The sequence below is a fragment of the Marmota marmota genome, unplaced genomic scaffold, assembly GCF_001458135.2.
Source record: "Marmota marmota marmota unplaced genomic scaffold, marMar, whole genome shotgun sequence".
NCBI classification, from domain to species: Eukaryota; Metazoa; Chordata; class Mammalia; order Rodentia; family Sciuridae; genus Marmota; species Marmota marmota.
The window spans coordinates 26865212-26877461 of record NW_026000242.1 but is presented as its reverse complement, the minus strand read 5'-3'; the positions used below and the strand labels follow the sequence as shown (position 1 = coordinate 26877461).

At 45.1% G+C, this 12250-nt stretch overlaps 1 protein-coding gene across 3 annotated transcripts in view; it reads left to right on the top strand.

Moving 5' to 3' along the window:
* Amotl1 (angiomotin like 1) overlaps positions 1-12250 on the top strand; it is a 153349-nt gene that overhangs the window by 121441 nt on the left and 19658 nt on the right. For all 3 annotated transcript variants that reach the window (XM_048795775.1, XM_015489976.2, XM_048795776.1), the window contains 2 exons: positions 5867-6012; positions 9237-9386. In XM_048795775.1, the coding sequence (XP_048651732.1) occupies positions 5867-6012; positions 9237-9386 (296 nt within the window). The remainder of the gene's footprint in view (positions 1-5866; positions 6013-9236; positions 9387-12250) is intronic.

Here is a 12250-nt window from a genome sequence, read left to right as displayed (position 1 = left end):
GCCAGATCTTACCCTGCAGAAGGAGGATTGCAGTGGATAGCTCTTTGGAATGGGGCATTGGCTGGGCAGATACCATGAAAGTTGTCTACTCTAGAGAGAATCCAAGTTAGGAAGCCTTTGCCTCTGGAAGGCCTTCTCCCAGTGAACACCAGTGCTGGGGGCCTCTGCCATTATTCACAGGAGGGTCTGGACACTGTCTGCCATGTCTCTCCTCAGCCTCTCTACCTCGCCTCCTCTTTGTCTATGGCCTCTTCTAAGTTCACTTCACTCAGAGAGTCTCAAGAGACAGGACCCCAAAGTCAGTCTCAATAGTCAGAACAAGATTTCTAGTCAGTGGCATCTCAGGATAAGGTTTGTTGAATTGTGCCCACCTCCTCTTCCTTTAACTCTGTCACTACCATCTGCTTCTCCTACATCGAAAGCAATAAGAACCTTCCCCAAGAAATGCCAGGGAGATACCTGACTCTCCAGAACCAGATGCTGGAACAAACTATCATTATGGGAATTATTTGAGATTTGCAACAGAATTAGCTTGGTCTGTTTTTATGCCTACACACACACACACACACACACACACACACACACGTATACTCCAGAATAGATCCAACCCTATCCCCCTCAAATCCAATCAACCGTCAAACTTGGCTCCAGATGAGAGAAGCAAAGAGGAAGAAAAACATCAATCTCTTAGATCACCCCTGAGTCAGAGTGGCAGCAGCTGGACTCCTCTACCCCTCTGACCCATAAGGAAAAGCGCACCAAGACTCATTGTTATTAGAAAAGCTCGGAAATTCATTCTTTCTTAAGAAGGGTCGGGTTACAGCTTTGCTGCCCTCATGATTCCCAAGCATAATTGGCGACTGAATTAGAAGATGGCAGCACAGCCCACCCCCAGGCAGACCCCACCCTCAGCATTTCTCAACAGAAGTTACTAGAGTCCACCATCCTGTCATCCAGCCACAGTGGAGCTCAGTGCCCAACGAGAGGTCACAGAAACAGTGTTAGCAGGCTGTCCACTTTGAACTGGCAAAGAGAGAGTAGGATGGAGAGGGAGCATCCTCACATTAGGGGGGCCAGTTCTGGTTTCCATTCACTTCTGCTCTTTCCTCCAGCAAGAGCTACAAGTGGGGCCACTGACCTTGGAGCGGTATCACAGTTAGTTTTGCTTCAGATTTCTCATTTGTCAAATGGGACTGATAGGGGATTAGAGAAGGTTCTGCTGGTAAGTTTCCAGGAATACACGTTAGCTCTTGTTATTATTTATCAGGTACCTGATAGCCCTCTTATGCCTCCCAACAGTCCTGCGCTCGCTCCTTAGTTTCCTTGGAGGAGATGGAGTCTCAGAGAGGTGAAGTCACATGTCCAAAGTCAACTGGTATGCGGAGGTGCCAGAATCCAACCAGGCTGGCCTGGCCTGGGAGCCTGTGCCATCGCTGTGGTTTCGAGAGTAAACAGTGTACAAGCAGACATCCTCTGTGCAGTGGGCCCAGAGCCATCAGGCTAAACAACCCTGCTCCACACCGTTCTGGGTAATTCGTATCCACTGAGCAAACAGACCATTCTGGGCACGAATTCCCTTGTGTCAACTTGCCTGTTCTAGGAATTCTCAGTATATACATTGGAGCCTGACCAAAAATTCACAGCAAGTCTGGCCTTTTTTGAGATCCATCCCATTGGACTTAGATAGTAATAAACTGAAGGACCCTTCAAAAAAAGGAAAAGAAAAAAAAACCTCAGTGACCCTTCCTAGGAGCTGGGGACTCACTCCTGTCTTCTCCCAAAGGATGACTTTTGAGAAATTCTTGTACACCTTAGAGTCCTCATGTCTTGAAAGACTCAGGGAACCCAGCTGCCCCACCTGTGGCTCCCTTTCCTTGCCCCAGGCCTAGCTAGACCTTCTCTCTCTCCTCTTAGCACCCTCTGCATGCATCTATTAGAGCAACTTGTCACAGGACTTTTCCATGTCCTGGCCTCTTCCTGCCTGTTGGAGAACAGAATGCACCTCTTACTCACCTTATAGCCCCAGAATATGTCACATTTCCTGGAACAGCAATAATAACCAAATTGTTATCCTAGTTGACATTTATTGGGTACTTAATTATCCCTTTTGAAGTAAGTACTATTGTATTCCTTACTTTAAAAGTAAGGAAAATGTAGCCAGACGTGGTGGTGCATGCCTGTAATCCCAGCAGCTTGGGAGGCTGAAGCAGGAGGATCGCAAGTTCAAAGCCAGCCTTAGCAAAAGCGAGGCGCTAAGCAACTCAGTGAGACCCTGTCTCTAAATAAATACGAAATAGGGCTGGGGATGTGGCTCAGTGGTCAAGTGCCCCTGAGATTAATACCTGGTACCCCACCCCCCAAAAAAGTAAGGAAAATGGGGCACATAGACTTTCACTTACTTTGAAAGTCATAAAACCATAGGTGGTAGAGCTGGATAAGAACCCAAGTGGCCTAAGTCTAGACTCCAGCTTTTAACCATATTCTGTGTTGCCTCCATGCAGTGCTTAATTAATTAATGTGTGTAAATGGTTCTGCACATGAATGTAATTTCTGGGTTTTGGTTTTGATCTGACCATGGCATACTTCAATTTGTGACATACTTAAATCTCGTGTCCTGCTTCTGTGATTCTGTAGTGCATGTCTGTGTCTGTGGGCACAGGAAAGGCAGCCCTTGTGAGCATGCATTAGAGAGGTACAAATGCAAATTCTGCCTTCCCCCATTGATGAGCATCACTTCTTGGGGACAGTCACTTATACATTCTTAGTGACGTTTTCCTTAACTGGAAAAATAGGAATAATAATGGTGCCTACCTCATACAGTAACTCAGAATAAAGGAAAGATTGAGGGAATAATTAAAGTGAATGATATAAGTAACCATTCCTGAAACACAGTACTCACTCAACAAACACAAGCAGATATTGTTGTTATTATCACTGTCGTCATGGACATTGTTTTTAAACCTTGATCATTGAGGTTACTATTTCCTATCAGTGGGCAGATACCTCTGAGCCAGTGTGAGCAATAAACATGTAGCTGCAACATGAAGTTCAAAGTCACCAAACTCAGGACAGAGATGTTTTGTCCCATGTACTGCAAAGTATTCCAGAACTTTTGGAGTTTAATCAATATTGGCACCACACTGTGGGGTTCAGGGAGCCTGGGCAGGGAGTGAACTGGGGAAGTCCATGGTCAGTACAAACCTTTGATGAGCAGTGGCTTCTCCATGAACAGTGGGACAAAGGTAGAGTGGACAGCTGTATAGCCGAGGCTGATGGGAGATCACAGGATGCTGAATGCGTAACAGCTAACAAGAGCTACAATTTATTGTTCAGTTGGCATTGAACTTGGCGTATAAGAGAGTCTCATTTACTCACTCAGCAATATTATTCAGCCAGCCACTCTTTCAGGTCAGGGAATATAGAATAAAACATATAAAATATTCACGTCTTTTGCACTTTACATCGTCTACACTAACTGAGGTGTCACAACAACACTGTGATGCAAATGCTGTCATTTCCATCAGGAAGGTGAGGGAGCTGAGGTTCAGAGAGGTCCAATTACTTTGCCTGGGGCCTCATAATTGGGAAGTGGTGGGCCTGGGCTTTGAATCCAGGTCTTCCTGGTGTTAAAGTCAATTCTTCAACCACTCCATGATACTACATAGCAAGGAAACAGCAAATTCTGGAATCGTGTGTGTTGCAGGGATTTGTTAATTCAGATCTCTATCTTGGCAGCTGTAGTTGTGTCATGGTAATAATTGCAATCCTCGATTTGCAGAACAAGAAATTTTGGTTGTAGCTCCTGGTCATAAGTCCCACCTGTCATTTTACTGCTTCTGATCAAAATTGATGTATATTCAGCAGCCTCAACAAAGAGAGGAACTTCTATGTTTAGGTCAATAACCAAGTAGAGGCCCTGGAATCCAGTGGTTCATTCCCAGCAGTGCCTGCTTAGCAATTCCTGGGTGCCCTCCAAGGCTGGACAAGACCAGCAGGTACCCTGCCCATTGAAACATTATCTGACCATGGAGCTGGTGCTCAGATGTCAGTGAGTTTGGACAGAAAGAATGAAATGCTGTGGCCTATTCAGGGCTGTGGGTGGTGGGCAGCTGTTGGCCCATTTGTTCAGGCTCTTGCATGCCCATTTTCCTTGGATTGGAAAGGAGGTTTCATGGGCAGCATTTCAAATGCCATTGAAAGGGGAAGGAGGAGGGCAGTTGGTCACTGCAATAAAGCACCAAGAGCCCCAAAGCAGTGCTATTTTGGGTCAGGATCTTGGTGGGCTCATTTTGTTTCTAGGAAGCACAGGCACTACTTAAGATTAAAAGTTTGCTCATTTAGCAGAAACTGCTCCGTGGCCCTCTGATCCCATCCACATAATTTCACAGTGTGAGGGCAGTGCATTCACATGGGAAGGACGTTGTAGTAGGACATCGGGAGACCCGAATTCTGGACCTGGTTCCACCCCAGCGGGCTTTCCTTTCCTTACCCATAAAGCAAAGGGGATAGAAAGAACTGAATTTTGATGTTTCCTATGGTCCCTTCTGGCTCTAAAGTTGTGAGTTTGTTATTTGATATTTGTAGCCTTCTAGTGTCTTTTTAATTTTCATGCTCTGTCTTCAAAAACCACATTTTTTTCTGCTCCTTTACTGCAGCATTCTTTCTATTGCTTCAGAGTCCACAGTGCTTCTCTTTAATTTCTGATACTTATTTGTTAAATGAATGAATGACTACATGTAGGAGGGAATAATGAGTGAGTACAACCACTGTTAACATGCTGGTGTAGCACCCAGACTGGGACTCTATGTGCTTCAGGGTGGATTGCTAGGATGTGACATGGGCACACCAAAATTAATTTCTGATTATTGCTCTTACAATGATATATCTTAGTTTCTGTAAATATGGAGTAGTGTATGTACGTGTGGTTTTGTAACCACCTTTTATCAACGGTGAAGTTTTTTTCTCTGTCACCAAGATTCTCTTATTTAATTTTAATGGCTGCATCCTATTCTGTTGTAGAGTTTACAGTAGTCTATTTAATCAATTCCTTACCCTTACTTTCACATTGAGTTTTCTGTACCATAAATGACATATAGTTTACTTTAAAAACAAAATACATTGCTTTGGTAACAAGAAACACATTTTCCCTTAAGAAATGCTCATCCCATGACTCTGTGAACACCCCTGCTTAATCCAGAACAGCAGTCTGTAGAGGGAGGTGGAGAGAGGAACTGAGGACATCCCAGCCTGGCTTCCACATGCAGAGAGAACCACCATCACTGGCACTTATATTGCCTTTGAAGGACTGTAAAGCATTGGTCCCTTTTTTCTCTTGAATAGGACTAGGAGAAAATGTGGGGCCAGGTCATATGAAAAGAGGATCCAGCTCGAGATTAAAGGCCTGGACTGGAAACTCCCCTCTACTGTCTGGCCTCAGACAAAACAAACCTTGGTTTATTTTTCTGTGAATGACAATATTCATATCATTACTTTCAGTGCTTGCCCTTACATCACAGACTTGGAAAATGGAGGCAGAGGAGGTGGAGCATAAAATGAGATAATGGGTACCAGGTTGATTTGATTGATCTGTTTGAAGCACTGAAGTCAATGTTCTAGGGAAGTGAGTTATGGAGAGCATGGGGTGGCTAGTTCTTAACTGCAGCCTGGAATGTCTCTGGAGTTAACAGTGGTTTTTGAGAAAGTCCTCACCTTACATACCACTATTAAGAGAGAGCAATAGCGGTAATTCAATCCTTTACCGTTTGCATGCGTTTTTATTTTTAATCCTTGCCAGATGTAGACTGGCCGTGAGCCCAGAGACTGAGCTTTTTCTGATAGAGGTGGTTTTGTTCTTGTCTCCTTCTAGACAAAGAGTTCTTAAAGGAAAAGGAGAAGTTAGAGATGGAGTTAGCAGCTGTGCGCACTGCGAGTGAGGACCATCGGAGACACATTGAGATCCTGGACCAGGCTTTGAGCAATGCCCAGGCCAGAGTCATCAAGCTGGAAGAGGAGGTGAGACCAGGCTGGAGGGTGATTGGGTCAGGGAGGAGGGAGGCAGAGCCCTGAGGGCCTCCCCTTCCTTTTCCTACCCCTGCTTACTTTAACCAGATCCAGATCCAAGGAGTTGAGACCGGGGAGGGATGTGGGAAACCTCCCAAATATAAATGAATAAAAGCAGCGTTTATCCACCCAGAGCCAGGCAGAGTATGAAAGGCACACATGAATACCATCAGCAAAGAGCTCACGACCTTAAGCCCAGCCTGCAGCCCACTGGTAGGCAAGTGTCCAGAACTGGCAATAAATATAAGAACAGGAAACCACTGGTGCCTATGCAGAGAAGGGACTAACGATTTCTGGAAAGTGTTCAGTTGCTGTGTCTAGGCTCCCGATTACATAGAAAAAGGCAAAAGCCTTCTGGTGGAGTAGTGTGGGGTGGTATCCCGTAGATGTGTTTCTAATTTCCAGAGGTTGTCTTGACCCATACAGTACCTCCTGCTCCTAGTCCAGGAAATTTGGATCCCACTCAAACACCGGATTTAGTAGAGTCTGATGAAATCACCCTTCAGCTTAACTTTTGTGATGTGCACTTTCCCTTTAAGCCTGACTGAGCAGTCAGAATAACCATTTCTAAGGTTCAAGCCAGAGGAGCCTGGCTGTGAGGTCAAGGCAAGAGAGAAAGGGAGGTGCATCCAGGCAGCCAGGGGCCTGTGCCCGCACCATCCAGCTCCCTGGGGGACACAGGCACCCCTGTGCTGTGGAGATGACCTGAGCAGATTCCCTCCTGGGAGGCAAACGTGCTGTGTCAGCAAGAGGTTTAACTGAAACAGTCTACGTCAGTACTTAGCTGGATGCTTTGGCACACAAACAACAACTGTGCAACAGTGGTTGTTGAAAAAAGAAAAAAAAAAAGTTTTCCCTTCAGAAAATGTTACCTGGGGCCAGGTAACTCAGATGTCCCCTCAAACCTCAGTACTTGAAGGGAATGCAGCTGGAGAGGAGGGATTTCGGTAAACAAGGGCCTTGCCCAGTAGAAGCCTCAGAAACCGGAGCAGCAGCTGAGTATTTCGCTTGTCACCACAGAAAATGACCTGAACCCTTGAAGGACAGGAGGTCTGTTCTGAGGAAGGGAGGCCTGGACTTATTATTGTCATCACTGAAATAATTTCCTGTGGCTCTGTCTTTCTGTGTGGAGCTGAGGACAATCATAATTTTTTAAATTGTTGTACTGTTAAAGTGAAAGCTGGCTGTGGGATCCTTGAAGACAGGCTCTTTACAATCGCCATCAGGGTTTCTTCTTGTCATGGTTTTTATGAAACATCCTTGCTTAGTGGCGTCACATGTGCCTGACTTCCAGCCTCACTGCTTGGTCTTAATAAGTTTCTTTTGAAAGGTCTTAATTCAGTGCACATGCCTACACTAGGTTACTGTGGTGGATGAAAGTAGATTGTAGAGCCAGGTGTGGAGGTGAGGTGTGAGCCCCAGGACATACCAACTGTTTGACCTTGAGCAGGTCACTCAGCTTCTTCAAACTGGGTTTTCTCATCTCTCAAATGGGGATAATAAAGGATTTTACCTCCTATTACCTTTGGGAGGATTAAATGAGATACTACATAACACACCATGCTTGATGTGGTAGTGCTCTAAAAATGTTGGCTCTTATCATCACTGTTACAGATGCTTCTCATCATGATGTATTCCTATTAGACTTAAGGGTGATAAAAAGCAAAGGAGACAGTTCATGCCTGCAGTTGCTTAGGGATAATATTCATTCATTTATTCAACAAATACACATTAGGACACACTGCTCATTGGCCAGCAGGGACCAAAACAGACAAATCTCGTGCTGGCTTGTATTCTGTTGACTACATACTCAGGAAACTGTGTGTAGGGGAAAATGTACAAATGAACGGTACATAAAATATTGAGTCCACTGAGGCTTCTAAAAAGCACAAAAACAGTGCTTATTGGGTTCTCAGAAGTCTACTAAATTGAATGAGATGTTCAAAAGCACAATGAATGAAAGGGTTCAGATAAGAACTGAACCCCCAAAAGAGAAGTAGAAAAATCTTTCAAGTTTCTGTCCCTCTTTGTAAGATTGGAAATGCCTCCATTTTCTTCTAGTGACTTCCAAGAGGTCGGGGTATAGGTGTAGCATACAGCACTGCTGCCCACTCAGTCAGAAACAAGCAAGCTGCAAAGTCACTAACACATCCTAGCTTTCCAGCCTGGTCTCCGCTGGAGCTCAGGATTGGATTGCCTGCAGGGCATCAGCACACCCAGGTGCAGAATGACAGGAAATTGGATCTGGTGTCTCCCACCTGAGACCAGAACAAGTAAATGCCTCAACCTGATTTTTGGCATCAGCCAGTTCCCAGAAATCTAAAAATGTGCCTGGATTTATGAACACAAGCCACAGTCCCAAATGGAAAAAAAAAACAAAGTCTGAGGGTAAGATTTTGAAGTTGTTGTCATGATCCTAAATCCATGCCTGATGTGAAGTTGACATAAATCATTTCAACCTTAATTTCCATTTCCTCAGCCATTGTGTTGAGTGTTCGGTATGCCCTTCCTGTCTCTTCAGAGCTGTTAACTTCTCAGCTGTAAAGGACTCTGAAATCTTCAGGTGAAAGTTACTCCATAAATATCTATAATAAAAAAAAATGTTTATACTCAAATGGATAACATGCATGTATACAAACACAATTCCCTCATTATAAAATAATTTATATTATAGAAAAGTAATGAAATAATAAAGTCTTTACTTTCCATACAGAATACTCATACACCGAAATTACTATCTGACACACAGATGAACATGGTTAATGCTTTACATATTTCCTCCCAGTCTTTTTTCATGGACAAACAGTTGTGATGATGTTGTATACAAGTTTTGACATTATAGAATAAGCATTTCTTCTTGATATTAAAAACTTTTTCTCAACCTCATTTCCATTGCTATAATTAATTTAAGCAAAGATCAAACATTGAGCTCAAAACTGAACAAATTATCAAATGCAGGTATCCTGGAGGGTCTTCCATTTCAAACTTCTTAGCCACTCCAGATGTAACTGATGACCTTTGTGTGAACTTTTTCTGTCACCAGCAGCCCTGGGGGACAGGAAGAAGAGGTGCACACAGCTGTGGTTTAAATAGGATCTCCAGGTAGTCCGACCCTTCCCTCGCCATTGAGAATGACGGGTCTCAATTCTGTGCTTTCTTTGCTCTTCTGCACTCAGCTGCGAGAGAAGCAAGCGTATGTGGAGAAAGTTGAGAAGCTGCAGCAGGCCCTGACCCAGCTGCAGTCCGCATGTGAGAAGCGAGAGCAGATGGAGCGCAGGCTGCGGACCTGGCTGGAGAGAGAGCTGGATGCACTGAGGACCCAGCAGGTGAGGGACAGGCTTAAGCAGCAGGTGAATTAGATTCTTGTCCAGAGGATGGAGGCCCCTGTGAGCCAGCCACTGCAGTCTGCCCTGAGTGCAGTGGGGGAGTCAGGTGGGCTACTCACTGTGGAGGAACACAGAGAGGTACAAAGGGGTCCCTGACTTGGGTCTAGGGGGAGGATGGAATTTGCCTTTAAATAGCTTCAGAGAGGAGGAGACGTGAGCTGGACTTTGAAAGGTAAGGTTTGGGATATTCAGGGGCAATAACAAGGAGGTAGAGGAAGAGGAGGATATGTGAAGGAAAGGGTCGTGAAACATCATGGCAAGTCTAGGGCGGTTTTGGTGCCGCTGTGAGCAGGCAATGCCCAGTGAGATCACGGTGAGGAGCATGGCTCCATCGCAGAAAGCCTTGGGTCAACTGGCGGGATTGGTCTTGTTCCTGTAATTAAAAGAGAGCCAATACCTCTGAGGTTTTTAAGTTGGAGGGGAATGTGACACAGAGGATCAGGGACAGAACCATCTAGAGCACAGATGGTGGCCAGGCTGAAGGCTGCTAGTGTGGTGTAGGAGCAGAATCCGTGGTACAGCTGAAACCACTGTAAGGGGTTAGAATCAGAACATGGTGATCATCGAGTCTTCAGGGGAAGGAGCTCAAGACCACTCCTAGGAAGTGACACTGGCCATAAGCTATTCCTTCTGCCTCTTCTCTGCTGGCAACAGAGAGGAGATAGTGGAACTCACCTCTGAGTAAGTGCTGAGTAGAACAATCCAGCTCAGGGTCCATGGGTGCTTCAGTACAGAGAAGTCTGCAAAAAAGCTCCAGTCCAGGTTCATCAAAGGTTCCTGGTTGCAGATGACCTCTGCCAACATGGTGGACAAAGCCCTTTGTAGAGCTGATGAAGGGTGTGCTGTATATTGGGATGTCAGGGAAATGCAAGGCAGGCTCTGTGGAATTATCTACTGGATAGGGCATAGTGGTTGTGATTGAAACACTTGAAAACACTTGAAAGCATGAGCTCAGGTCCACTCCACCCTCTTGCCTGGCAGGCCATGCAGTTTCCACTGGGTGTGTGCACTTGGGAAAAGAAGGTGTTACCAAGATTGCCCAGAAAATCCAGAAACCCACCCTGACCTCCTACCACCTTGCCTGGTTGATGGCTTGCAAGGAGGAGTAGGTCTTTCTCTGGTCTTCTGAGACTTAGAACCTGTGCCACATATTCTGGCATCGGTTAAGCCCTTTGCCTGTTCTCTGTTGTTCAGTTACTGAGATCCGAACCTCCCCAACATGAGGGCAGGCTTCTCTGGTATCCAGTACAGTAGACCCTGGCAAGTCTTTGGCTGTCAAAATGGGCACATCTCAATATTTAGAGTCAAAAAGAATGTTCTTTTCCAGTTAATGTGCTAGCCACACCCTGCAATTTGGTTACTGAATTTGGCTCTTCTTTTGAGTGCTCTGAAACCAGACTCTGTTATCTTTGTGATGGATCAAGAAGAAATGTGAATCTGGAATTATTTGAAAAATACCATCATTGCCACAGAGGACAGTTTGCTGCCCACGTGCAGACTCATGCTCTCTCACTCACATTATTTCCTCTGTCCTCCTCCTGCCATATGCAGAGGCAACTGACAGACTAGGCACACCTCAGAGGGCCCCAGTGTTAGAATCGAGGTTCTCCAGGGAAAGGGCTCAGCTTGCCATTTCAGTTGTCTTCAGGAACTGATAGATCTGCAGCTGTGTATGGCTGACATGAGACCAGAGAGGAGGAGACAATCTTTAGAGTTGGACAGAACATGGATGCTTGACATTTCTTTATAAAGAATATTGCAGTTTGATTTGTTTAAAATGAAAGTATGATTATATCCCCTGTGATATGAAATATACTTGAGATTTTCCTGTTGCCTTTGCCCTCTTGTTAAAAAGATACGCGTTACTTTTTTCTTTTAATAGTTCTTTATTTTCTAATTTTACCGTTGAGTATACATTATTATATAACCAGAAAAGGTAAAAATATTACAAAATAATGCAACCAAATATTCTTGAGTTTTGCTCCAGTGCCATGTGGCAGATGCTGTAAAAGGTAGAGTCTGGTCACACTCAGGTCTGAAGCCCCTGGACAAGTGTGGAGCAGTTTTGCTGGCACCCGGCAGGGATGACTTGGAGCCCACTCAGGAAGACAGGATCATCTGAGCATCGTGACCTTTCCAGAAAGACTGTCCCAGGCCTCTCCCATCTCCTCCTCCTCACTCACCCACACAGCCAAGTATATGCCTGCCCCTTCTTGACTCGGACATGAGCAGCCTTGGGAGAGCTTCCACAGCCCACACCACACCCTGCTCCTTCACCCGCTGTGGCAATCAGGCATTTATCCCACCTCTTTAGAAATCACACTATAACAAAGCTGAAGTCACACTATAACAAAGCCTGGGGTCATCTCCACCCTCAGCAAAGCAGTAAGACCAGCCACTCTGTCTGGCCACTTTCCCCAGGACAAGATTCTGAAGAGTGGCTTAGAGTACTTACTGGATCAACACCCTACACAAGGGCTTTGTCCTTAGACTAACACTGGGATGCAGCTGAGTCTGTCCACCTGGCCCCCTCAACTACCTTGTCTATAAAGTGAGGAAAACTGATTATACTTAGCTCATGCTTGTAACAACAATTGAGAAAATCTGCACAAAAGCGCTTCTTTAGCAATTGGTTAGAAAAGGCAAACTCTCAGTGCTGCGTTTATATTAACATCATTACCTTCAGTGTTATTTGAAGGCTTAGGGCATTCTTGGTATCCTCTCCCAAATTCTCCACTTACCCAACTTTCCACTGGAAAAAAAAAAAAAGGGTGACAAACAGAAGTAAGGCTGATTGAAGAGTC